The sequence below is a fragment of the Caretta caretta genome, chromosome 26, assembly GCF_965140235.1.
Source record: "Caretta caretta isolate rCarCar2 chromosome 26, rCarCar1.hap1, whole genome shotgun sequence".
Lineage (NCBI taxonomy): Eukaryota > Metazoa > Chordata > Testudines > Cheloniidae > Caretta > Caretta caretta.
In genome coordinates, this window is record NC_134231.1 from 1,534,333 (window position 1) to 1,561,811 (window position 27,479).

At 47.2% G+C, this 27,479-nt stretch overlaps 1 protein-coding gene across 3 annotated transcripts in view; it reads right to left on the bottom strand.

The window, feature by feature from the left end:
• Window positions 1-6,592: 6,592 nt before the first annotated feature.
• The window catches only part of PLEKHA2 (pleckstrin homology domain containing A2), a 55,955-nt gene continuing 35,068 nt past the window's right edge, over window positions 6,593-27,479 (bottom strand). For all 3 annotated transcript variants that reach the window (XM_075123515.1, XM_048829353.2, XM_048829352.2), the window contains 6 exons: window positions 26,133-26,279; window positions 25,618-25,686; window positions 24,440-24,510; window positions 17,587-17,650; window positions 13,141-13,218; window positions 6,593-12,699 (listed from right to left, as the gene is read on the bottom strand). In XM_075123515.1, the coding sequence (XP_074979616.1) occupies window positions 12,331-12,699; window positions 13,141-13,218; window positions 17,587-17,650; window positions 24,440-24,510; window positions 25,618-25,686; window positions 26,133-26,279 (798 nt within the window). In that variant the 3' untranslated portion in view covers window positions 6,593-12,330. The remainder of the gene's footprint in view (window positions 12,700-13,140; window positions 13,219-17,586; window positions 17,651-24,439; window positions 24,511-25,617; window positions 25,687-26,132; window positions 26,280-27,479) is intronic.

Consider the following 27,479-nt stretch of genomic DNA (forward strand, 5'->3'; position numbering starts at 1 on the left):
CCCTCCCGGGCAGGGGTTCCCGGTTACAGGCGGCGCCACAGGGCTCTCAGCACCCGCCCCTGGCAGGGGTCCCCCGTCCCCGTCCCCGTCCCCGTCCGGGCTTGCGGGCTCCTGCCTCGGGGGAGCGGCTCCGGGAGCTAAGGCCCCGGCCAGGCTGCTCCGTTAGCCTTCGCTGGGCTCCCACCCACATCAGCGCGTCTCCGGGCCCATTAGTAACCGCACGGGCCCCAGCGGGGGGGAGTCGCGGGGGATGTCCTTAGGTCGGGGCAGTGTTACTGTAGACGCCCTGTTACTTACTTCGCCTGTTAGCGGCTTTCAGGAGCCATCCCCCAGGTCCCAGGCTGACAGTTCTATGGAGACACGCACTCCTGGTGAGGTCCACGCTGCTCACACGGGGAGCCAAGCCTGGGCACACACACACACAAGCGATGTAATAACCGCAGTGGATGCAGCCTAGACATGGCCTAAGCTAGTGCTGGTCCCTGCAAGGTCAGCGTAGGAGTCCTGTGCTCCAGGCTTGTCCTGCCCTGTGGGCAATGACCCAGCGCCCACCTCGCCCAGGGGTTGTTACCTCAGTGAGCAATGTCTGTAAAATGCTTTGAGACCCCTGGCTGAAAGTCTCTGACTGGACATGGTTATGTGCCAGTATAATAATGCCTGCATCTGTAATTTTCACTCCATGCATCTGAAGAAGTGGGTTTTTACCCACAAAAGCTTATGCCCAAATAAATCTGTTAGTCTTTAAGACGCCACCAGACTCCTTGTTATGACTGGAGTGGTACTGGGGACATGTGTGGGTTGTAACCCCCTAGTGAGGGGAGTGCCCGTACCAGGTGTGCATACTTTAGGCTAACAGCGGCCTCAGAGAAGCAGTTACGACTTAATTGTGCACTGCACTACCCCATTGTGTCAGGAAGCTCCCTGGAGGCTGTGTGAGATGTGATTTGATCATAGGATCCTGAAGTCTCATTCTTGCAGAGCTACTGCCTTGAGTCTCTGGGAGTTGGGTAAATCACTTGGCTCTCTTCTGCCTTGAATAAAAACCGGGAACTATGCTGTAAAACCAACAGAGCCTGAGATTTTGCAGCATAGTTCCCGGTTTTTATTCAAGGCAGGAGAGAGCCAAGTGATTTACCCAACTCCCAGTGACTCAAGTCAGTGGCTCTCATCTGAACCTTCTTCAATTTATCAACATCCTTCTTGAATTGTGAGCACCAGACTAGATACAGTATTCCACTAGCAGTCACACTAGTACTAAATACAGTGGTATTCCTACTCCAGATTCCTGTTTATACATCCAAGGGATGGCATTCGCCCTTTTGGCCCCAGCGTTGCCCTGGGAGCATATGTTCAGCTGATTTTTCAACATGGCCCCCAAGTCTTTTTCAGACTTGTCACTTCCCAAGACAGAGTCCCCTATCCTGTAAGTATGGCCTACATTCTTTTATTCTAGATATATACATTTACATTTGGCATTATTAAAATGCATATTGGTTGCTTGGGCCAAGCTTACCATGTGATCTAGTTTTCCCTGTATCAGTGACCTGTCCTACTCATTATTTACCACTCCTCCAATCTTTATCATCTGCAAACTTTATCAGTAGTGCTCTTGTTTACTTCCAGGTAAATTGCCAAAAAAGATAAATAGCTTAGAGTCAAGAACTGATCCCTGCAGGACTCCATTAGAAACACACCTGCTGACTGATGATTTGCTGTATACAGTTACATTGAGATCTATCAGGTAGTCAGTTTTTAATCCATTTAAAGTGTGCCATCTTGATTGTGTATCATATAGTTTCTTAAAGTATAGTGCAGTACTAAGCCAAATGCCTTGCAGAAGTCTGTTATATCAATACTGTTACCTTTATCATCCAGCCTTAAACTGTCTTTTTTGATGAGATTACAAGACCTATTTTCCACAGATCTACATTGATTGGCATTAATTATTACTTTCCTTTAATTCTTTATTAATAGAGTCCTGTGTCAGCACTTCCATTATTTTCCGTGGGATCAATATCAGGCCGACAGACTTATAATTACCTGGGTTGTCCCATTTACCCTTTTTAAATATTGGCACAACATTAGCTTTCTTTCAGTCCTCTGGAACTTCCCCAGTGTTCCAAGAATTATTGAAAAAAATCAATATTAATTGTTCAGAGAGGTCCTTGACTAGTTCTTTTAAAACTGTTGGATGCACATTATATGGACCTGCTGATTTTTAAAATGTCTAATTTTAGTAACAGCGGTTTGACATCCTCATTACTGTTGGATTAGAAAATATTTCATAATTATGATATACCTGCACCATCTAGCTTTTTCCCAAATCCAGAAAAATATTTATTGAATACTTCTGCCTCATTATTGACAGTTCTTCATGGATGGTGTTCCATGAAGGAGGAGTACTGGGCAGAGACGGGCTCCATCTTACGAATAGAGGGAAGAGCATCTTTGCGAGTAGGCTGGCTAACTTAATGAGGAGGCTTTAAACTAGGTTCACCGGGGGAAGGAGACCAAAGCCCTGAGGTAAGTGGGAAAGCAGGATACCGGGAGGAAACACAGGCAGGAACGTCTGGGAGGGGAGGGCTCCTGCCTCATACTGAGAATGAGGGGAGATCAGCAGGTTCTCTCAAGTGCTTATATACAAATGCACAAAGCCTTGGAAACAAGCAGGGAGAACTGGAGGTCCTGGTGATGTCAAGGAATTATGACGTGATTGGAATAACAGAGACTTGGTGGGATAACTCACATGACTGGAGTACTGTCATGGATGGTTATAAACTGTTCAGGAAGGACAGGCAGGACAGAAAAGGTGGGGGAGTTGCACTGTATGTAAGGGAGCAGTATGACTGCTCAGAGCTCCGGTACGAAACTGCAGAAAAACCTGAGTGTCTCTGGATTAAGTTTAGAAGTGTGAGCAAGAGGAGTGATATAGTGGTGGGAGTCTGCTATAGACCACCGGACCAGGGGGATGAGGTGGATGAGGCTTTCTTCCGGCAACTCGCAGAAGCTACTAGATTGCACGCCCTGGTTCTCATAGGTGACTTTAATTTTCCTGATATCTGCTGGGAGAGCAATACAGCGGTGCATAGAAAATCCAGGAAGTTTTTGGAAAGCGTAGGGGACAATTTCCTGGTGCAAGTGCTAGAGGAGCCAACTAGGGGGGGAGCTTTTCTTGACCTGTTGCTCACAAACAGGGAAGAATTAGTGGGGGAAGCAAAAGTGGACGGGAATCTGGGAGGCAGTGACCATGAGTTGGTTGAGTTCAGGATCCTGACACAAGGAAGAAAGGAGAGCAGCAGGATACGGACCCTGGACTTCAGGAAAGCAGACTTCGACTCCCTCAGGGAACGGATGGGTAGGATCCCCTGGGGGACTAACATGAAGGGGAAAGGAGTCCAGGAGAGCTGGCTGTATTTCAAGGAATCCCTGTTGAGGTTACAGGGACAAACCATCCCGATGAGTCGAAAGAATAGTAAATATGGCAGGCGACCAGCTTGGCTTAACAGTGAAATCCTAGCGGATCTTAAACATAAAAAAGAAGCTTACAAGAAGTGGAAGGTTGGACATATGACCAGGGAAGAGTATAAAAATATTGCTCGGGCATGCAGGAGTGAAATCAGGAGGGCCAAATCGCACCTGGAGTTGCAGCTAGCAAGAGATGTCAAGAGTAACAAGAAGGGTTTCTTCAGGTATGTTGGCAACAAGAAGAAAGCCAAGGAAAGTGTGGGCCCCTTACTGAATGAGGGAGGCAACCTAGTGACAGAGGATGTGGAAAAAGCTAATGTACTCAATGCTTTTTGTGCCTCTGTTTTCACTAACAAGGACAGCTCCCAGACTGCTGCGCTGGGCATCACATCATGGGGAGTAGATGGCCAGCCCTCTATGGAGAAAGAGGTGGTTAGGGACTATTTAGAAAAGCTGGATGTGCACAAGTCCATGGGGCCAGATGAGTTGCATCCAAGAGTGCTAAAGGAATTGGTGGCTGTGATTGCAGAGCCATTGGCCATTATCTTTGAAAACTCGTGGCGAACGGGGGAAGTCCCGGATGACTGGAAAAAGGCTAATGTAGTGCCCATCTTTAAAAAAGGGAAGGAGGAGGATCCTGGGAACTACAGGCCAGTCAGCCTCACCTCAGTCCCTGGAAAAATCATAGAGCAGGTCCTCAAGGAATCAATCCTGAAGCACTTACATGAGAGGAAAGTGATCAGGAACAGTCAGCATGGATTCACGAAGGGAAGGTCATGCCTGACTAATCTAATCACCTTCTATGATGAGATTACTGGTTCTGTGGATGAAGGGAAAGCAGTGGATGTATTGTTTCTTGACTTTAGCAAAGCTTTTGACACGGTCTCCCACAGTATTCTTGTCAGCAAGTTAAAAGAAGTATGGGCTGGATGAATGCACTATAAGGTGGGTAGAAAGTTGGCTAGATTGTCAGGCTCAACGGGTAGTGATCAATGGCTCCATGTCTAGTTGGCAGCCGGTGTCAAGTGGAGTGCCCCAAGGGTCGGTCCTGGGGCCGGTTTTGTTCAATATCTTCATAAATGATCTGGAGGATGGTGTGGATTGTACTCTCAGCAAATTTGCGGATGATACTAAACTGGGAGGAGTGGTAGATACGATGGAGGGTAGGGATAGGATACAGAGGGACCTAGACAAATTGGAGGATTGGGCCAAAAGAAATCTGATGAGGTTCAATAAGGATAAGTGCAGGGTCCTGCACTTAGGACGGAAGAACCCAATGCACAGCTACAGACTAGGGACCGAATGGCTAGGCAGCAGTTCTGCGGAAAAGGACCTAGGGGTGACAGTGGACGAGAAGCTGGATATGAGTCAGCAGTGTGCCCTTGTTGCCAAGAAGGCCAATGGCATTTTGGGATGTATAAGTAGGGGCATAGCGAGCAGATCGAGGGACGTGATCGTTCCCCTCTATTCGACATTGGAGAGGCCTCATCTGGAGTACTGTGTCCAGTTTTGGGCCCCACTTACAAGAAGGATGTGGATAAATTGGAGAGAGTCCAGCGAAGGGCAACAAAAATGATTAGGGGTCTGGAACACATGACTTATGAGGAGAGGCTGAGGGAACTGGGATTGTTTAGTCTGCAGAAGAGAAGAATGGGGGGGGGGGATTTGATAGCTGCTTTCAACTACCTGAGAGGTGGTTCCAGGGAGGATGGTTCTAGACTATTCTCAGTGGTAGAAGAGAACAGAACGAGGAGTAATGGTCTCAAGTTGCAGTGGGGGAGGTTTAGGTTGGATATTAGGAAAAACTTTTTCAATAGGAGCGTGGTGAAACACTGGAATGCGTTACCTAGGGAGGTGGTAGAGTCTCCTTCCTTAGAAGTTTTTAAGGTCAGGCTTGACAAAGCCCTGGCCGGGATGATTTAATTGGGGATTGGTCCTGCTTCGAGCAGGGGGTTGGACTAGATGACCTCCTGAGGTCCCTTCCAATCCTGATATTCTATGATTCTATTTCCATCTAGTAATGGACACATACCATTGTTAGGATTCCTTTTGTTCCTAATATTCTTAAATTCCTTCTTATTGTCCTTAACTCTAGTGGCCATAGCTTTCTCCTTGTATTCTTTTTCTTCCCTTACCAATTTTCTACAATTCTTCATTTAGAGAGAGAGAGAGAGAGAGAGGCATATTTTATATCTATCCACCTATATCTCTCGATATATGCTTTCACTTCTCTTCTACACCAGGTTGGGTTGTTTTTTTTAACTAGTGTGGCCCTCTCTCTCATTTGTAAAAAGAACAGGAGGACTTGTGGCACCTTAGAGACTAACCAATTTATTTGAGCATAAGCTTTCGTGAGCTACAGCTCGCTTCATCGGATGCATACTGTGGAAAGTACAGAAGATCTTTTTACACACACAAACCATGAAAAATGGGTGTTTACCACTACAAAAGGTTTTCTCTCCCCCCACCCCACTCTCCTGCTGGCAATAGCTTATCTAAAGTGATCACTCTCCTTACAATTTTAAATTGGTTAGTCTCTAAGGTGCCACAAGTACTCCTTTTCTTTTTGCGAATACAGACTAACACGGCTGTTACTCTGAAATCTCTCAATTGTGGCTTTTTATGCATCTAGTAATACGTTCTTAAACAGTTCCCAATCATTATTCACATTTTTGTGTTTAATTTTTTTCTCCCTGATCTGACCCAATTGTTTTCAACTTCGTAAAACTGGCCCTTTCGAAAAGCACCAGCTGTATCTGTTATTGGTTTGGACTTTATTCTTTTTCCACATAACACATGTAATCAAGTCACAGTCACTTGCACCTAAGCTACTTTTAGTTCTGTGATCAATTACTATTTATCAGTTAAGATGAGGTCTAATACAGAATTATCCCATGCTGGATGTAATACTTTTTGAGTTAGGAAATTGACATCTCTAAAACTTTTAGAAATTCCAAGGACACTTTAATGAGACCTCCAGCATACATCACTCAGATTGAAGTCACTTATGATAACTCTGCTTTTTTCCTACACATTATGGATGGGTGCTTACATATGTTAGCCATTGCATTTATCTGCAAAAGAGTTTAAAAAGTGATAATGGTAAAATACAAAAACACAAAGCACATTCTTTAAAGATTTCACACAGGTTTTTTTACTACAAAACAAGCAACAAAAATTTTTCACTACAAGTAAAGTGAGAAGCATTGTATCATTAGAAGATTTTTCACAGACCCAAAAGTCATCTTTACACAAGTGCAATTCACAGCTGAAAATTATTGGTGCAAATCTCACAATCAAATGCACAAGCAGCTCACAAAAGAATTAAACAAAAGTCCAAATTCTAATGATGTATTGTTTGTTTTCCAAACTTCCACTTCATTCAATCTTACCACATCTGTAACTCAAAACTTCACTCTAAGCAACTGCTTGGGGACTGCTAGGAAAGAGGGAAAAATCTGCAGAAAATATTATAGGTTCTTTACTAATTCTGTCTTCCTGTATTGTGTGTTACCCCAAAATATCTTCAACATCCCAAGCTATGCACCACCTGCTAGCCTGAAAAAATGACTGGAATGTCACATGGAAACTTATTGTTCACACTTTCCTTTGGAAAAAAACCAGTCATTTCATCCCACATTTGTTAATATCAACATGTCACATGATCAAGAGGTCTAGTCTCTAGTCTAGGTGTGGGTACCTCTAAGTAGAGAGACCCTCATCTAAGGGCACTTGAAATACATGGCAAATATTTACAAAAATGGCTGAAGCCGTTTTGGTGCCTTCATATGAAATACAAACAGAAGAAAAACGACAAACATTTTCTCACACCATTCTTTCCATTCAAGTTACCTTAACTCTGCACCCATTTGTCTACTAAATCTGGAGAAACTAATCTTTGTGGTCCACACTTCATTTCCCAGGTGGTCCTTGCAAGACCCTGGTGGTAAATAGCACGACTATGCATCTGTACAAAAGCAAGACTCTGCATAGGGGGCAAACGCACATTTTAAAATATATTAGTTATTAAAAAGTGCTGCAAAGCTCCACATTGATCAAGCTGTTTGGCCTCTACCAAGTCGTCCACTGCATTTTGTGGGAATTCACTGTATACAAGGGAAGGATACCAGAGCTAGGGTGAATAACATGAATGACGGTGGCACTATTTTAGCACAGTGAACCAGGAATTAGTTTCCAAGACACATTTTCGTCTGCCACTATCCTGTGGCCTCGGAACCAGTCTCAATGCTGTTTTGAAGTTATGGGTGGGGGAGAGGACAGAGAAAAGGGGACGTAGCAGGAGTACTAAAGCCACTGGTAGCTTCTTCCTTGGAGAATCAATCATACCTGTGCAATAAACTCAGACTTTGCCATTCCAGGCCCTTGGACCCCTTTCAGCAATAATTCATTAGAAATACTTAGCATCTTTATGGCAGTTTACATCTTCAGAGCTTTGCACAACCTTAACTATGGTTCACCCTGTAATTAATGTTCTCAGACACAGGGCTCCCTCATGGCAGTAAGTCTGAGTGATGCCACTCAAGGCTTTATATTCACAATCACGTCAAATGGTTACATATAGTCAAAACCGGATGTTTTATTAGCTAAACAGGAGGTCAGCTGAAAAAACAAAACAAAACCCACAACAATATAAAAGAGAAAATCTAGTGCAAATAAAGCCAAAGGGGAAAAAAACCCAATCTAAATGTAGACTCCTACAATTCAATAATATAACTTTTGCTGTACCATTTACACTGATTCCAATTCATATTCATTGTTTCAACATTTCCCACGGTCTCCCATAGAACTACTGTTTGAACGGATTGACATGAAGTGGGGGACTCCATTCAGTATTTTAAATAGGTTGACAGGAAATATAAAAGTATACATTTAGTTGTTTTGACTAGAACGGAAATATAAAAAAGTAAAAGAATTCGGCATGGATTCCTGAAATCTGTCACCCCAAGCATGTAACATTATTAAAACATGCTCTGGCCAACTGTGTCCACAAAGACAAAAGGTACAACTACATTCAGGCTGCATTACAGTCGTGTTGACCTATCTGCATTCACCAGATATTACTTTAAAAATTCTAAAACTGGCCTCTCTCTCCAAAAGCAGGGCATCCTCAACACGACTAGAATCTGAAAATATGGGGCTTAAGCAATGCATGTAAGCGCTACTTTCATTTCATTCTGTGCTGAGTCAGTACGTACGGATTTTCAAGCTATCCTCCCTTCTTATTAGGCAAGCCCTCATTTGTCTTTTAAATGTTCATTACAACTCTGAAGAATATGGTGGACGGAGCCAGGGATATGTGTCTGACGTCCATTGTTTTTCTGATTCCCCTCCCCTGCTCCGGTCATAAAAATTGTAGCCTATGATTCTAGTGGTCACTTTTGTTAGTATTACTGTTCCCATCACAGTAGCACACATTATGCACACACCTGATTCTGAACCGTCAGGGCAAAGGGGGGATATGACTGACGTCTATACAATCATGACTGGTGCGGAGAAAGTAAATAAGGAAGTGTTATTTACTCCTCATGACACAAGGTCTAGGGGTCACCAAATGTACTTAATAGGGAGTAGGTTTAAAACAAACAAAAGGAAGTACTTCTTCACACAACTCACAATCAACCTGTGGAACTCCTTGCCAAAGGATGTTGTGAAGACCCAGACTATAACAGGGTTCAAAAAAGAACTAGATAAATTCATGGAGGATAGGTCCATCAATGGCTATTAGCCAGGATGGGCAGGGATGGTGTCCCTAGCCTCTATTTGCCAGAAGCTGGGAATGGGTGACAGGGGATGGATCACTTGAAGATTACCTGTTCTGTTCATTCCCTCTGGGGTACCTGGCATTGGCCACTGTCGGAAGACAGGACACTGGGCTACATGGACCTTGGGTCTGACCCAGTATGGCCATTCTTATGATAAGAGTCAGGGAAATAGGTCTGCAGACTGTGGCAAAGGTTCCAAGTTAATCTTTGAGCCCTCACCTCCAATCCTGGCTCTCAGCATAACATCGATCAGAGCCTAAACACCACAGCGATGGGTGCCCTATGGAAACCTGAGATGACAGATTCTGTTGTTCTACACAAGGGTTTTCAGTCTTATTTAACAGCTGTGCTCAAGTATGGTTGAAATGTGGTTTTAGCCAGGGCTGAAATGGATTTTGGCTGGCCAGTGTGGGTTACAAAAAAACTCTTTGGTACAGGTAGAAATGGAAGCAAGAACATATTATTTCAGTTTAGTTATAACATGATTGGCTTCATCCATACTCATGGGCCAAATCATGATAAAGCTCCATTTGGCCCCAAACTGAGTTTGGACCAAGCTTCCATATAGTTCTCAAAACAGCTAAATCCTGTGCAGGCCAGGACAAAACAAGGGATTTTCTCCAGTGGAGTAATATTAAGCAGAGTTTGTAGGGCACACGGCATTGCTTCATGCAGCCAATGACAACCGTCAGACAATAAAAAGAAGTAGAAATCTTTGCTATCTCAAGACCACTCCAAGAGATCCCAAACCTACAGCTGCTGCAGTATGACTGGAACATTTAAGACAGAGGTTTCAACTTCAATTTATTAGAGACGGCAAGAGCATGCACACGTCTGCTTTAGGGCATGAAATTCCATTTGGAGTCTTCGGCAGGGTTTACACTAGCCCTTTTTCCCCTTAAAGATCTCTCACGCTTGCTAACAGGAAGCGGCTAGCCTAGGCAGAGTTCTAGGTCCCCACCAGCTTTTAACCATCTCATCTAACCCGCCTCAGAGCAAGTCTACAGCCCATGGCAACAGTGCTAGTAAGGCTTCACTGGGGGCCATTCTCTACAGCAGCTGCCTTCTGTTCACAACGGTCAGCTTCTTGGAGTGGAGGCAGCACTGAAGCTACAAATAGCTGGAACTTGCAACCCATTCAGCAATGTCTTAGTAATAAAGCAAGGGATGCTTTTAATTACTTACGATGGTTTGAACTTGCTTTAGCCTTGGATATGGGTTTCTAGCTAGATGTGCTGCTTTTTAGATAAGCAGCACCTCATCCTTTGTGCTTACTCAGACAAAATTCCCAAGGAAGTCACTGGTGGGTTTGTCTGAGTAAGGGTGGGAGGAGAGGCGGCTTGGTGCGGAAGCAGCTGGACACACAAGTGGAAAGAATGGAAACTCCCCCCTACGCAGAGGCTGGCAAAAGGCCTGTGAACCGCTGAAGCCCTGGAAATAGCGATGTAAGAGGTGCACCTGCCTTGTACAGGCTTCACAGAGTCTTCAAAAAAATCACAGAACAACCTGAGCCACTATTAAAACCCCCCACAGGAAATAAAGAGACAGGAAAGAGTGTTGTGTGATGTCTATCTGAGAGTGATTACTTACCCACTTCTTAGGTGAAAAAGATCAAACACTCTCTGCTGTAAATTGCTTTATACCCTTTGTGCATCAGCTTGTTTTGTTATGGGTTAATGCCACGTTTGCACTGCTTAAAAAGAGTTCTGCTTATTTCTGTGTAAAGGTCGAGAGTGCATGCTGGTTGGATGGCCAAATCATCCAAATTTCATTGTAAATATTCTGCTTTCACTACATATTAATTAATACTTCAAGATTCAGGCATTTTAATTAAATCTTTGTGCCCAAGTGTATGCAATACAAGATTGGATACATACCTGAGAATATTCTTGCCACAGATATTCAGTTACACCTAGTCTGCAAAGAAGTGGTGCTATCCTTGACTCACATTTAAAAAAAAAAATATATATATACCAAGAAACATGTTTGTTATCATCAACGCATGAAGCGTTACATAAGTCTGAACAAGGAGCTTTCTCCAGAGTCTGACATCATGTAAAGGCCATGGACAGAAAGGAGTTACTACAAAGAAAATAGATTTGTTAATACATTGTTAGTTGGCCACTGTGAAGAGCTGGTCTCCTAGAAAACTGTTTTCAAGTTGCAGTGTTCTTTCTTTTTATAAACACAGCAGATTTCCTAGTGTGACCCACTAATTCCTTTTTGGCCTGTATGGGGGAGACTTTCAAAGGCACAAATGGGAAAGAGTTAAGCATCCATCTCCTACTGAAAGTCCATGAGAACTGGGCACCTAACTGCCCTCTGTGCCCTTGACAATATCTTGTCCTATATTTCCTGCATGATTCCCAAGAATTCAGAACCACGGTATTTGCTAAAGGTAGTGCTGTTTTGTCAGATTAGGCACCGGGGGCTGATGCTTCCCAATTTACACCCTGTGTGGTCATCATTTATGCCTGCACAAAGTGAGCACAAAATGGGTTTAAGATCACCAAGTCACAGGGATGTCCTCCTAATAAAACAAAGAGCTGCCTTTGCTACTGACAGTTCTCACTGCCTTCCGCCAGCAGCTGCTTCACCACTCTGGCAGCGTGGTCGTACACAAAGAAACCTAACGGGCTGTTAAAGGTGGGCTTTCGGCGACGAGTGAGGAGAGGGGAACTGTCACAAATATGTGACCGCCACTTCCTTTTCTGGGAAAGCAACACTATCAAGGGAAGTGGCTCTACCTAAAGCTCGTATCACTGGAGAGAGTTGGCAAAAACAGGACAAATTCATCCCGGGCAATTAAATGGAGTTTCACCAGCGATTAATCCGGCCCAATGTGCTTAGCACATGTATCCACACTTGTACTGAGGAGACCAGCTCTTTCAGTCCAAACTCTGATCTGTTTCAGCAGACCGAGTGCATCACATTGCAATGGTTATTACACAAGTGGAGTGCTAGGCTGGCTCGGTACCACGACACGTGTCTGGGGTAGAATCAAGGTACCTTTGCATTAAACTGCTATCAACAGAGTTCATCATTTAAAAAAAACCTGAAGGCGAAAAGAGCCTGGGTTTGGTTACACATCAGAGGTCCGGATGTTCTCGTCGTCCAGGTTAAACACAAATGGCTTCTCTTTAATGTGCTGGGGTTCAGATCTGTGCCGTACACGCCTCTGCTGCATGGCTCCAGCGTCACTCTCTGTGAAGGAGGGCACAAACACCGAGTCTCTCATATACCCGGGCATCTCCTCGATCACGGGCTGCTTCCCTCCTGGCTGCGGCACTGGTGTCCAAGGCTGCCAGGACGGGGTGGAAGGTGTTTTGCAGAGTGCTTTCCTCTCCTCCCCTGGGTGTCTCATTCGGGGCAAGGAGGGGATCAAGGAGCTTGAAAGATTGGAGCCCCCAGGCCTGCTCATAGAAGAAATGGATCTCACGAAAGACATTTCCTGCAAAAAGACAGGCAGAGCAGAGGGGGAAAGGTGGGGGTTAGTTCCTGTAGAAATTGCTCTAAGCATCCTGGAGGACGATTCTAGAGATCAGGACTTTAGCACTGTATATGCTTCAGGCTTCAAGGCAAGGACAAGAGAATTAAGTGAACTATGCAAATCTGAATTCAATTAGCTTTTGCTGTTGCTGAATCTTTTCCCCAGGCTTCAGGGAGCATTGCTGATATCATAGCCAAGCTCGACTGAATGATTTCTCCTAACTTGTTGTTTTTTAAACTTTTTTTGGATGAGTGGTAGACAAATCCAGAGACAGCATGGTCTCATCCTGGAAACTGACTAATTCACTGAACGTTTGCATGAGCCGCTAAATAAATCATATCAGCTTAAAAATAATGGATCTTTAATTGATGCTAAATGTGAAAAGGAAAGGATATAACCTACCCTTGGGCGGCTTTTCAGGGCCTGCATCGCCTCTGTGATTGCTTTGATCCAGCTGTGCATATCCTCAGGGCTGTCTGCCTGCAAAACATACCAGACAAAAATGAGATTTCTGCCTGCATTTTACAAGTCACTTAGAGCAGAAACAGTTCAACCACGCTATCCAGGGGGTCTGGCCAGTGCATCTCTGATGTTAACAAGTACCACATATAGAGCATGGGACGAGCTTTCCTTAGGTCATAGATCTGATGACCTTCTAGTTCAGCCCAGATCTATTTTATAACTAAAAACCCTGTTCAATTTCTGTGAAATTGCTTCACGTGTGTCATTAGGATTTCACCCACTTGGAAAGTCCAGAATGGCTGAAATGTACCAAAAACAGCTTGACTTTTGTTTACATTTATGAGACAATCTTCAGGGGTGAGTAAATCATGCTTAGCCTGACTTCTAAGGTATCCAAACCCAAAAGCTCAGGAAATCAACACATACTGGGCCCTCAGGAGGCACTCAACATACTGCAGGATCAGACCCATTATTAGCAGCTCGTTCCTGTAATTCTCCTGCAGGGTGATTTTTGTCTGATGAGACAACACCATATGGCCAACCTCTTTAAAAACCAAAACAGGGCTACCCCCCCACAAAAAACACAAAATGTAAGTTACAAACCAACTCCACCAGGGGGCAAGAGCTATACAAAGAATGTGGGGAGCAGAGACGTTTCAGTGAGCCTGGCCTCCTCACCAGCGCCTTCCCGCCCCCGTGCTAACCGAGGGAAACAGTCTTTAAAAACATGAGAACCCCCTCTGCCCCCAGCCATCCTGCACCGCCCCTGAAGGAGGGACATGAAGAGACCAAACAGGCCTTTTCCATCTCCGATTGTTGCGGTTCCACGGCAGTCCTGATCTGGGCCAGAGGACAAGTGGCACAGTGCTGTATTTGGCTGTCTCAGGAGACCGGCAGTCAGGTCCCACGCTCCCAAGTCAGCAGGGGTTTGGGGCTTTGCAGATGTAGTTTATTCAGTCCCTGCGTGGCAGGAGGCACCTTACATTGCTTTCAGGGAGCAGCTGGAGACCACACTGGAGCCAAAACGCACCCACATATAAACCAAGGCTGAGCCTGTCAGCTGAAGCAGAAGCTGATAAAGCCCAGTGATTTTCCAGGCCAAACTGAATTCTGTGCTGCAGAACCTCCCCCATGGCTCTGCACAGGCAGAGGACCTTCCAGGGGGCCCCGAGACCAGGCACTCTCCTGATTACAGTGGTTCCCTCTCTGCCAGGTAAACTCCTTTCTCCCACATACACAAACAATTCCCAGGCGCCCACAGAACAAAATCCTGCACAGCAGCCACAGGAAAGAGCTTTGCATGCTCAGGCCTTCTGGGTTCCCTGGATGCTAGCCCGGCTATGAACAAGGTAGGATCTGGAAGGGCATTTTGGATACCGACGTGTGCACAGAAGGCCGAGGTGGAGAAGGAGGGTGATGTGAACTGGAGAGGCTGAGCAATAGCCTTTGCTGGGCCTTGCCGAGCTCCTGCTTTGCCAAGCCTCGTATTTGGACTCTGGGATAAAAGGATGGTTTGTGAGTCTGCACTTTATGCTTCAGAAACAGAGAGGCTACAGCTGCCAGTCCTCCGGCATTTGGCTTTACAAGCTGAAGCAACAACCAGTCTGCAGAGCAAAATCAGGCAGCTTGTTACATGAGTCCGTGACCTTGTCTATGGGAGGAAACTGCCTGTCACAGCTATTGCAGAACAAGCTATTCTGCAATAGCTCCCAACTGGAGACTATTCTGGAGCAACAGTGATTTTTATTCCAGAGTAATCAGCCTGCTTCCAAAACACTTACTTCCAAAGCAGAGTAATAATTCTGGAATAAAAGTGACATTTATTCCAGAATACAGTGTCCACACAGGGAGCCACTGCAGAATAGCTATTGCAGAATAGTTTATTTTGCAATAGGTATGCAAGTCAATTTCCCAATGTAGACAAGGCCAGAGAGAGGGTTTGATGCTCTGTTCACCATGGCAGCCTGCTCTCCACACGTAAGCGTTTCCTGTGGAAGGGTTCACGCAGGGAGAAAACAGAAGATAAAGATGTGCTCTTCTCCAACAAGCGCTAGGGATGATTCCCCTCTTGGTAATCCCCACCATCCAGTACTGCAGAGGGATGCTGGCCAGTGAAAACAAGCCGTGGGTGGTGCTTTCCTGCAGGGAGTTGGCTGCCTGTTTGCTTCTCACATGTAGCTAAACACATTCATACATCAAGAAGGCAACACCAAGGGGTCTCCAGGGAGCCCACAGGATATTTTCTTTTAAAGATGTCACTTGCTTGGTGCGGCAAACACATATACTTATCCACTGCCCTAATCCCCGACATCACGAGCCCACACTCTGCCTCAGCCTTGGACTGTAGGGAGCATGAACCAATTGTCCCTGCAGTCAGAGGGGAATGGAGTCTCTCCAGCCCTTGGGCTCTCTGCCAAGGTGTCCCACGCGGGGCTGGGTGGAGGTGGTGATTTCTCTGACAGAGTTGCCTGTCTGACCAGAAATGGGGCTGAGACACATCCTGACTCACCTCACCCAGAGGCCCCCGCACAGAGATTTCAGGGTGATGGTCATTTATCCCTGGGCTGGACGAGGCAAGGAGAAGCTGGTGGGCACCTCTAGGGGGAGACAGAAGCTCCACAGGACACCCAGCTCTGAACGGAGCAAAGACCACGGGGCGTCTATTCACAGGGCCCTCAGCAGCATCTCACATGAGTCGTTCCAGGCAGCGAGATTCCTTGGGGCATGGAAAGCTTCCCTCAGTAGCTTCTTCTCCCACTGCCCCGAGACCTCTGGGGACTCAGCTCTCCTCTCAGTGCCCCTCCTTCACCCAGCCAGAAGGGGCACTAGATAGCAACATGGGGCACTTCCTCTCCCCACAGGCTGAGAGCAGCCACTGACCCCATACCAGCCCAGCAGCAAAGTGCTGAGCAGACACCGGGCTCCCGAACTGGCCAGGCGTAGCGTGGGATTTCCTGTCCTCTTGCAGGGGTTAGTGATCTGGATTTCGTCCAAGAGGCAGCTGCAGCTGGCTCAGACCCGCCTGGCTTACACAGGCATTTGCAGTGCTCAGGCCAGATACTGCTCAGTTTGAATTATTTTGTTTTGGGTACTAACTCAGCAAATAAACTAAATACACCCAAAGCCTCAGAGCCCTGAGTCGGGGACAGGAGGCAAGCTGGGGCACAAGCTCTCAGAGGTGCACAGATGGGGGCTGTGGAGCATGTGTCCCCAAGGGCTGCTGCATCTCTTGAACTGTTGTAGTGAAAGAAGACAGCTGGCTGTAACTGCTTGGTGGGTGTGCAGTACACACTGCTTTGCATGGTCTCTGCTGAAAAAAAAACAACACCCGTCTGAAGGTGTGCGTGTGTGTGTGAGAGAATCAGTCTAAGGGTTTGGGGGAGTGAAGTATTGTCTTTAAACTGATGTTCATTTTGCAATTTCTCTGGCAGATTGAGTCAATGTGTAAATACTACCCAGTGTAGACACACTCCAGCTCCCTACCTGTCAGCCCTTTCTTTCCTGTCATCCCCTGGAGATTCAGAACATATGTCTATAGCTCTGTACGTACAGGGCCAGACTCTTCCTGGCCGTTTACTTCATGTGATCATTAACGCCGTTGCAAAGCAGATGTAAAATACTCCCAAATCGGGATGGTAGCGTTCTGCACTGGTGTAAATGACTGCTCAAAACACAATGTAATGGAGAATCGGGCCAACAGACTCCCAAGCATTCGTTTTGGCTGGCGTGGAAAGAAAGAATTAAGAGGGGCTAGAAGTAGAGGATAACCAGCTGCTCTTAGCGAATGTTTGCACAGTGCCCTGGAGAGGGAAAGGGTGAGATCTGAGCATTATCATTGTGTTAGGATCAGTATTTGCCCTAAAAAGCAGCCTGCACTGCTGCAAGCCAGCCCACCGTTCACTTTTCATCCTCCATGTGGCACTAGGAGCTGGGAATGATCAACAGCCCTGGCCTGACTGACAGCAAACTTCAGGACAAGGAAGCTGCAGTCATGACTTTCTCCACTTGGATTCTTATCTAAGTGTTGGTACTTTCGTGTCTACATGTTTCTTCCTGCCCACACAAATAGCTGCAATTATAAATATACAGAACTGGAGAACTGAAACCACCAGGCAGTTTTCTTCCCGCCCCCTTCTCTGCCCCCCTCAACTGGAGCTTCGAAGCTGAGCTGAGTTGTACACAAATTCACCTACTTGTGTTTTCTGGTTGAAAGCCCATCAGGGAGCATCCTGTTTAGATGAATGTGACTCACACCAACTGTCAAGAGCTAAATTTACTGCCTAATAAAGTAAACTCAAAGCAAAACTACGGTCCCCATTATGAGCTCATGTGCAGTACAGATTATCTAACCATTTTAAAGTCCTCTTAAACTAGGAATGATTTTACCTGGATGTAGAATGTCCTGGAGCTTGTTATGATTTCAAAGAGATTGTCCCGCATGAGAAGGTCACTTGAAACAAAAGAAAGAGAGAGGTTACCCTGAATTCAACATATGCAGGATAGACTATTTCTTCTTTATGCTCATATCTAGAGAACATTAACAACAAAATATTCAATGCAGACCTTAGATGTCTTCAGTATTGATCTTAAGAAACACAGACCTCAATTCTATATAACTTATCATACACCTTGTTTACACGCGCACACTGAAGTCTGCAAGCCAAATGATTCTCAGCCCCACTTTATACAAAAGTTCCATTTATAAATAGTTGATAAAGGATAATAAATGATTAATAGGGGTTTTAAATAAATGGCTAATCAATTGTTAAAGTCTAGTAGGTCAAGGGACTGCTTATAACCATAGATTATAACCATCTACAACACCTTCTATTGATGTGCATATAACACATACTATTCCTGTCTATTTGATTTATTAACTGTTTATTTGGATCCTAAGTGTGACCTAATTCTCTGTCAGTCACATGGTTTTTAGAATCCTATAATATCAGGGTTGGAAGGGACCTCAGGAAGTCATCTAGTCCAAACCCCTGCTCAAAGCAGGACCAGACTCAGAGAGACTGCCGAGACTCATCAAGCCCTCGGATCGGTACCCCTTCCTGCTTCTCCACGTGGGCACCAATGATACTGCCAAGAATGACCTTGAGCAGATCACTGCAGACTACATGGCTCTGGGAAGAAGGATAAAGGAGTTTGAGGCGCAAGTGGTGTTCTTGTCCATCCTCCCCGTGGAAGGAAAAGGCCCGGGTAGAGACCATCGAATCTTGGAAGTCAACGAATGGCTACGCAGGTGGGGTCAGAGAGAAGGCTTTGGATTCTTTGACCATGGGATGGTGTTCCAAGAAGGAGGAGGAGTGCTAGGCAGAGACGAGCTCCACCTAACGAAGAGAGGGAAGAGCATCTTCGGAAACAGGCTGGCTAACCTAGTGAGGAGGGCTTTAAACTAGGTTCATCGGGGGAAGGAGACCAAAGCCCTGAGGTAAGTGGGGATGTGGGATACCGGGAGGAAGCACGAGCAGGAGAACGCGAAAGGGGAGGGCACCTGCCTCATTCTAAGAAAGCAGGACAAACAGCAAGTTACCTCAAGTGCCTATACACAAATGCACAAAGCCTGGGAAACAAGCAGGGAGAACTGGAAGTCCTGGCACAGTCAAGGAATTATGATGTGATTGGAATAACAGATACTTGGTGGGATAACTCACATGACTGGAGTACTGTCATGGATGGATATAAACTGTTTAGGAAGGACAGGTGGGGCAGAAAAGGTGGGGGAGTAGCACTGTATGTAAGGGAGCAGTATGACTGCTCAGAGCTCAAGTATGAAACTGCAGAAAAACCTGAGAGTCTCTGGGTTACGTTTAGAAGTGTGAGCAACAAGAGTGATGTCGTAGTAGGAGTCTGCTATAGACCACCGGACCAGGGGGATGAGGAGGACGAGGCTTTCTTCCGGCAACTCACAGAAGTTACTAGATCGCAGGCCCTGGTTCTCATGGGAGACTTCAATCACTCTGATATCTGCTGGGAGAGCAATACAGCAGTGCACAGACAATCCAGGAAGTTTTTGGAGAGTGTAGGGGACAATTTCCTGGTGCAAGTGCTGGAGGAACCAACTAGGGGCAGAGCTCTTCTTGACCTGCTGCTCACAAATGGGGAAGAATTAGTAGGGGAAGCTAAAGCGGATGGGAACCTGGGAGGCAGTGACCATGAGATGCTCGAGTTCAGGATCCTGACACAAGGAAGAAAGGAGAGCAGCAGAATACGAACCCTGGACTTCAGAAAAGCAGACTTTGACTCCCTCAGGGAACGGATGGGCAAGATCCCCTGGGAGAATAACATGAAGGGGAAAGGAGTCCAGGAGAGCTGGCTGTATTTTAAAGAATCCTTATTGAGGTTACAGGGACAAACCATCCCGATGTGTAGAAAGAATAGTAAATATGGCAGGCGACCAGCTTGGCTTAATAGTGAAATCCTTGCTGATCTTGAACACAAAAAAGAAGCTTACGAGAAGTTGGAGATTGGACAAATGACCAGGGAAGAGTATAAAAATATTGCTCAGGCATGCAGGAGTGAAATCAGGAAGGCCAAATCACACCTGGAGTTGCAGCTAGCAAGGGATGTTAAGAGTAACAAGAAGGGTTTCTTCAGGTATGTTAGCAACAGGAAGAAAGTCAAGGAAAGTGTGGGCCCCCTTATTGAATGAGGGAGGCAACCTAGTGACAGAGGATGTGGAAAAAGCTAATGTACTCAATGCTTTTTTTGCCTCGGTCTTCATGAACAAGGTCAACTCCCAGACTGCTGCACTGGGCAGCACAGCATGGGGAGGAGGTGACCAGCCCTCTGTGGAGAAAGAAGTGGTTCGCGACTATTTAGAAAAGCTGGACGAGCACAAGTCCGTGGGGCCGGATGCGCTGCATCCGAGAGTGCCAAAGGAGCTGGCGGATGTGATTGCAGAGCCATTGGCCATTATCTTTGAAAACTCATGGAGATCGGGGGAGGTCCTGGACGACTGGAAAAAGGCTAATGTAGTGCCCATCTTTAAAAAAGGGAAGGAGGAGGATCCTGGGAACTACAGGCCAGTCAGCCTCACCTCAGTCCCTGGAAAAATCATGGAGCAGGTCCTCAAGGAATCCATTCTGAAGCACTTAGAGGAGAGGAAAGTGATCAGGAACAGTCAGCATGGATTCACCAAGGGCAAGTCATGCCTGACTAATCTAATTGCCTTCTATGACGAGATAACTGGCTCTGTGGAGGAGGGGAAAGCAGTGGATATGTTGTTCCTTGACTTTAGCAAAGCTTTTGACACGGTCTCCTACAGTATTCTTGCCAGCAAGTTAAAGAAGTATGGGCTGGATGGACGATAAGGTGGATAGAAAGCTGGCTAGATAGTCAGGCTCAACGGGTAGTGATCAATGGCTCCATGTCTAGTTGACAGCTGGTATCAACCGGAGTGCCCCAAGGGTCAGTCCTCGGGCCGGTTTTGTTCAATATCTTCCTTAATGATCTGGAGGATGGTGTGGATTGCACCCTCAGCAAGCTTGCAGATGACACTAAACTGGGAGGAGAGGTAGATACGCTGGAGGGTAGGGATAGGATACAGAGGGACCTAGACAAATTTGAGGATTGGGCCAAAAGAAATCTGATGAAGTTCAACAAGGACAAGTGCAGAGTCCTGCACTTAGGACGGAAGAATCCAATGCATCGCTACAGACTAGGGACCGAGTGGCTCGGCAGCAGTTCTGCAGAAAAGGACCTAGGGGTTACAGTGGACGAGAAGCTGGATATGAGTCAACAGTGTGCCCTTGTTGCCAAGAAGGCCAATGGCATTTTGGATGTATAAGTAGGGGCATTGCCAGCAGATCGAGGGACGTGATCGTTCCCCTCTATTCAACATTGGTGAGGCCTCATCTGGAGTACTGTGTCCAGTTTTGGTCCCCACACTACAAGAAGGATGTGGAAAAACTGGAAAGAGTCCAGCAGAGGGCAACAAAAATAATTAGGGGATTGGAACACAATACTTATGAGGAGAGGCTGAGGGAACTGGGATTGTTTAGTCTGCGGAAGAGAAGAATGAGGGGGGATTTGATAGCTGCTTTCAACTACCTGAAAGGGGGTTCCAAAGAGGATGGATCTAGACTGTTCTCAGTGGTAGCAGATGACAGAACAAGGAGTAATGGTCTCAAGTTGCAGTGGGGGAGGTTTAGATTGGATATTAGGAAAAACCTTTTCACTAGGAGGGTGGTGAAACACTGGAATGCGTTACCTAGGGAGGTGGTGGAATCTCCTTCCTTAGAAGTTTTTAAGGTCAGGCTTGACAAAGCCCTGGCTGGGACGATTTAGTTGGGGATTGGCCCTGCTTTGAGCAGGGGGTTGGAGTAGATGACCTCCTGAGGTCCCTTCCAACCCTGATATTCTATGATTCCATGATTCAATCCCCAATTTTTGCCCCAGATCCCTAAATGGCCCCCTCAAAGATTGAACTCACAATCCTGGGTTTAGCAGGCCAATGCTCAAACCACTGAGCTATCCCTCCCCTTGCATAGGGTAAGAAGAGTTTGTTTCATGAAAGCTCTAGCTCATGTTTTCATTTGCACACCTTTAAATCATCCTGGACATGTTCAGCATCTCCACTGCTAATTTGAGTAATAAACCAGCACTCATAAAGGCCTGGTCTTATTCATGGCTCTTCTAAGGCTCAGTGCAAGCACAAATATCACGAGCAATAAATTACACTAAAGATGTTGTGCAGCCTGCCTTTGAAATCACGGTCAATCAATTCTTCATATCTGATCATGTGGGTCCATTCAAAACCAGTGCATCAAAAACCAGTAAACCAGGAACATGACTCAGAAGCAGTGCCCATCACAGGACCCTGGGGGGCAGGGATGCACATGGGAGGGAGAAGAGAATGAAGAAAACCAAACCATGTTTGATAGGTCTGGGTGGAGAGGACACTCACCCGCTGAGTACTTTGTCTGCATGTAACCCTAGCTGCCCGTGTCCCTGCCAGCAGCATAGAGGTCTTCGCGTCCTGAGTACTTTCTTCAGTTCATTAAGGACACAGATACTGTTATTCAGTGTCCAGTGCACTGTGCTTCCCTCTCACAAATTTAACTGTGGCAACATCTATATTGGTGAAGATCTAGGATTGTGCCAGCATAAGGTGGGGCAAAAATTAGCCCATGGCTAATGCAAGTAAAACCCAAGCTTGGAGTTCATGCACAAACAGTAACTGCATGTCTGCAGAGCCCCCGTTCATTGCCACAACAGACCATGATCCTCCGTTTAGGAGAGTTGCTGTCCTCAGGTATACATCGAATTCAGTGCTCCAAGGGCAGAGGGGGAGGGGATGAATTCTGGCCAACCGCTGACTCCCCTTGGATGTATATGGGAAGCTGCAGCCCCACTCTAGATCCCCAGAGGGGCACCCACCTCTCTTCCCTGAACATAACAGCAGTTTATTCCATCGTTGCAGCCTGAGTGGGTGGGTGGCTGCTCCACTCGGGAGAGGGTCTCTCTGCACTCTGCTTAACAAGGGTTAACTCAGAGCAGCTCCACCCTCTGTATGTGCAGGGCGTAAATTCACTCCTCCTGAAAAGGGGAGTCCCAGCATCCAGGTAAATAGATGGGATTCCTCAGATGAAAGGTGCTAATTGAAATGGGATGTCTAGATACAGCGTAACTTGGTTGGGCCAGCAATCCGGGCCAGCACAGGGAGCTGGGTCCCAACTCCAGATGGATAACAGGAAAACGAAATAAAGGGAAAATTAGAGGTGCTACATACTGGAAAGATGCCCTCTATGAAAGGCCTGGGTCCCAGCCACAAACCAACCCTGAAAAACTGCCTGAGATCAGCAGCAGACCTGTGACCCAGGGGAGGCTGTGAAACGTGACCACTGGGGAAATCCAGTGAGACACAGCGTAACTCAAACACGGAAGGACGAATCTGAGTGGTACCAGAGAACACAAGATCTGAGGAGAAGCAGGTCGTGACAACCCTGGCTGGGAACTCAGCTGTGGCAACTTGAACGACAATCTGCCCTTTGCATCCCTTATGTGCCCCTCTTCGTCACATCCCTTTTTCAGGTGGGGAACAGAGCCACGCAGAGGTGGGGTGATTTCCTGATGCTCACACAGAGAGTCAGTGGCAGGGTTGGGATTAGGACCTACCAGTCCTCACTCATACCCTAGTACGGTCCTCCCAAAGGAGCCCTATGGGCCACTGTGGATTGGTCAGACTCTCTCGTTGTTCCTTAACTTTCCGTTAGTCTCCCCTTCTTTCCTTGCCTACTTGCTCCACTCAGAGGGTCCCCATGTCACCCTCCTCATCCTCCTGACACTTGGTCTCTTCCTAGCTTCAGAGAGCAGACAGACATGCTTGGGCAGTGCCAACCATCTCATGGGCAGAGGCAGATGGGACCGCAGGATGCCTGGCCATGAGGAAGCGTTTTCCATTATTTCTGACTGTTAAAACGCTCTTAGAATGCCAGGGGCTCTCCAGGAGCAAGAGAAGAAATGGGTCCCGAGAGCAGCACAGCAGCAAGAAACAAGGCTGCAAAACCAGGTGCAACAGCCCAGGATAACACAGGACCCCTTTTCCAGGGGTAGGGCTGCCACTGTGATCTGTTCCAGCCCTGGCTGGAGAGAGAGAGAGAGGCCTGTGATCCAGCCTCTCACACCCCTTGAGCACTCCGTGGTCAGAGTGATTTAGGTCTCTGAAGTGCCTTGTGTTCAGAAAGATCCCAACACGCTTTACCAAGCATGGTATGTAAACCGGCATTGCTTCAGCTACTCAGCCATATGGTGCAGCATCTGAGCACACACCCTCATAGCCACCTTATGCAGCAGGGCACTGCTACCACCTCCACGGACAGATGGGAAGCTGAGGCACAGAGGAATTACGTGACTTGCCCAAAATCACTCAGGAAGTCTGTGGCAGAGCCAGAAAATGGACCCTGGTGTCCCGAGTGCCCCTGCAAGGCTCTAGCCACTAGCCCATCCACAGCTCAGAGCTGGGTCGACAGACTCCAGCTTGCACTCCAAACAGCCGTGTAGACATCACGACTCGGGCTGGAGCTCGGGCTTTGGAGGCCCCCTCCTCCCTCGCCGGCTCAACTTCAGAGCCCGAGCTCCAGCCTGAGCCACGATGTCTACACAGCTACCGTCAGGGCCGTGGCTGTTGGCCCACCCGGGCTAGCACCTCTGAGGATAAAGTCCTTTCGTGACCACTCCACTTCACTTCTACAGGGACTGAATCCAACAGAAGCGCAGGAAAAGACATTACCCGGATTTGACTAGACATTCGTGGGTCTTGAGGACGTCCTTGAGAAGGATCGAACGCAAGGGCTCCTTGTCCTGGGGAGACACGACAGAACAGAGTCAGTGGGTCTGCATCAACTTCGCGGGCTGCTCTGGTGGCACTGGGAGCCCACTCTAGTGCCCAGGAATTTTGTGAGACCTAAGAGCAACCTTCAGCAAAGCCTCCATGGACAGAATCCTGGCCCTTGGCTGGAATAAAGAGAGAGGTCACTGGGCGGGAGCATCCCCAAATGGCGGCTCCATGCAGCATCTCTCACCCCCCCAAGCCCTAACCCAGGCGCAGCACCCAGTGAACAGCAACTGAGAAGGGGAAAGCAGAGGAGCACGGCAAGGTTTTGCGTTTGTTTCTTTTAATCTGTTGGATCGCATTGAATTCGCCCCCTTTCCATTCTTAGCTCAGCACCCTCCTCTCCTGTCTGTCTCCAGTCTTTGAGAGTCCAATGGGCATCTCACAGGTGTGAGGGGGCACGGCAGTGTACACGCAGTGGAGCGTGCAGCCTGGGTCACTAAGTCCAGGCCTCTGCTGTCGCAAGCAACCCCCGTCATATAATCCCATCCGTAAACTTATCAAGCTGGATTTTAGAGCTAGACTGATTACTTGCCCTCAGTGCTATTGGGAGGCTGTTCCAGAACCTCATTCCTCTCAGTGATGGTTAGAAGCCTTCTCCTAGTTTGTCCTCTAAATGCATCCATGGCCAGTTACAGCTGCGATGGTGCATGCCAGCATGTGTGCGTAGGTGCGTGTCGGGGGGTATGCTGGGAGGGGAGCGTGCACGCGTCCGCGTGGGGTTTCTTGCTTGCAGAAACAGGACTCAGAACTCCATGGTGGTTCAGGCAGAGGAACAGCCCCCGCGACAGCCAGCTTTGAGCCGTGTTTGTGTCAAAGGCACAGCTCCCCTGCCTGTCCCTAAGACCAGCCGCTGCACCTGCTCCCTGCACTCCTGCAGCGTGTGGGCTCTGTTCTCAGCTTTAGCCCCAATTGTGGGGTTTTCTCCCACAATATTTTCTGTGCTCAAAATGCTGATTGATTTTAACAAAAGCCAAAAATGCAGCCTTGCAAATGCCAAGCCCAATACACCCATGAGCGGAGGGACAAGTGGACAAGGTCACCCAGAGAACTGTGAGCAAGAGGGGGCTGCTTACCTGCTCGCACTTGAAATAACTGATGGTAAAGTCGTCAAGAGCAAAGTACCGGCGTTTCCAGCTCTTCCTCTGAAAAACAGAGAGAACAGTCCCTAATGCTTCCAGGGTTGAGTTCCAGCCTCCCCAGCTCCTCGGAAAAAACAAATGGGTCCTGAGAACCTAGGGGTCGCATCTTCCAAAGAATGAGCACTGGTGAAAGCTGTAAGCCTGCTCCACCAGGAAACAGGAAGCTCAGAGTTAGCAGCTCATAACTCAGGGTACTAAATCACCTATCACTGCTCGGACACCAAGACCTGTGCTGCATCAACACGGCCCCACTCCCTCCTCCTATGCAGAGGAACTGTTCACGCCAATGTGACACCTTGGACCCCGAGAAGTGAAAAGCTCCCCTTCTGGGCACAGTGTTGTGGGGGAAGCAAGAGGAGGCTCAGAAGCAATAAAATCAAGCCCCCTTCAAGCCCCCGCACTGCTCTGCTCCATGAAGGACTCAGTGCGACTCTGCAGCACGCACTCACCACATTCCCCTGCTTCACACAGTAGCCACTTTTGAGGACGGGTGGCCCTGTGGATGGCTTGGAGGCAGAGGTGGGTATGTAGCTCTGGGAGCGTCTCAGAAGAGGGTGAGTGGCCAAGTCGCCTCCGTCTGCTCCTTCCCCTCCATTCTGAAACAAAAAAGAAAACAATACTTGGAAACCTGCAAACAGCCTGTGGACGGGAGAGCGGACGGCACATGCATGCTTGAGCCTGGCAGAACAGCCGAATGAATTTAGCAGCCCACCCTCTAATCTACGCCTGCCCCCTGCCACAAACAAATGACATTTTATTAGCCCAGCTGAACACCACACCTGCCCCATGCAAACACGAGAGCAACGTTTGCAAGTGCCCTGATTTTCAGAAGTGAAAAAAAAAAAAAAAATGCACAAGCTCCGCAAACCTTGGCCTCGGGGGTTGGGATCCTGGTCGGCACGCCGCAGCTTGGGAAATCCAACACAGAGCAACACCAAGGAGCTGGCCTTAGTCCCACAGAACATGCGGAGTCAAACGCTAGCAGGACGCACTCATATGACGCGCACTTTACATGGACGAAGAACGGGCTAATTGACAGATCTCAAAATGTAGTTGTTGTCAATTAATCAGCTTCAAATGGGGGGGTTTCTAGTGGGGCTCTGCAGAGGCCAGTGCTAGGCCCAAAGCTATTTCACCTTTTTACTAGTGATCTGGAAGTGAAAATAAAGTCACTGCTAATAAAATCTGTGGATGACGCAAAGATTGAACATAAGAACGGCCACACTGGGTCAGACAAAAGGTCCATCTAGACCAGCATCCTGTCTTCCGACAGTGGCCAGTGCCAGGTGCCCCAGAGGGAAGGAACAGAACAGGGAATCATCAAGTGATACATCCCCTGTCGCCCATTCCCAGCTTCTGGCTGTCAGGGGCTCGGGACACCCAGAGCAGTAGGTTGTATCCCTGACCATCTTGGCTAATAGCCTTTGATGGACCTATCCTCCATGAACTTGAATCCAGTTCTTTTTTGAACCCCACTATAATTTTGGCAACATCCCCTGGCAATGAGTTCCACAGGTTAACTGTGTGTTTTGTGGAAAAAGTACTGCCTTTTGTTTGTTTTAAAGCTGATGTCTATTAATTTAATTGGGTGACCCCTTATTCTTGTGTTATGTGGAGAGGTAAATAACACTTCCTTATTCACTTTCTCCACCTCATTCATGATTTTATAAACCTCTATCATATCCCCCCTTAATCAACTCTTTTCTAAACTGAACAGTCCCAGTCTTTTAAATCTCTCCTCATATGGAAGCTGTTTTGTTGCTCTTCTCTATACCTTTTCCAATTCTAATATATCT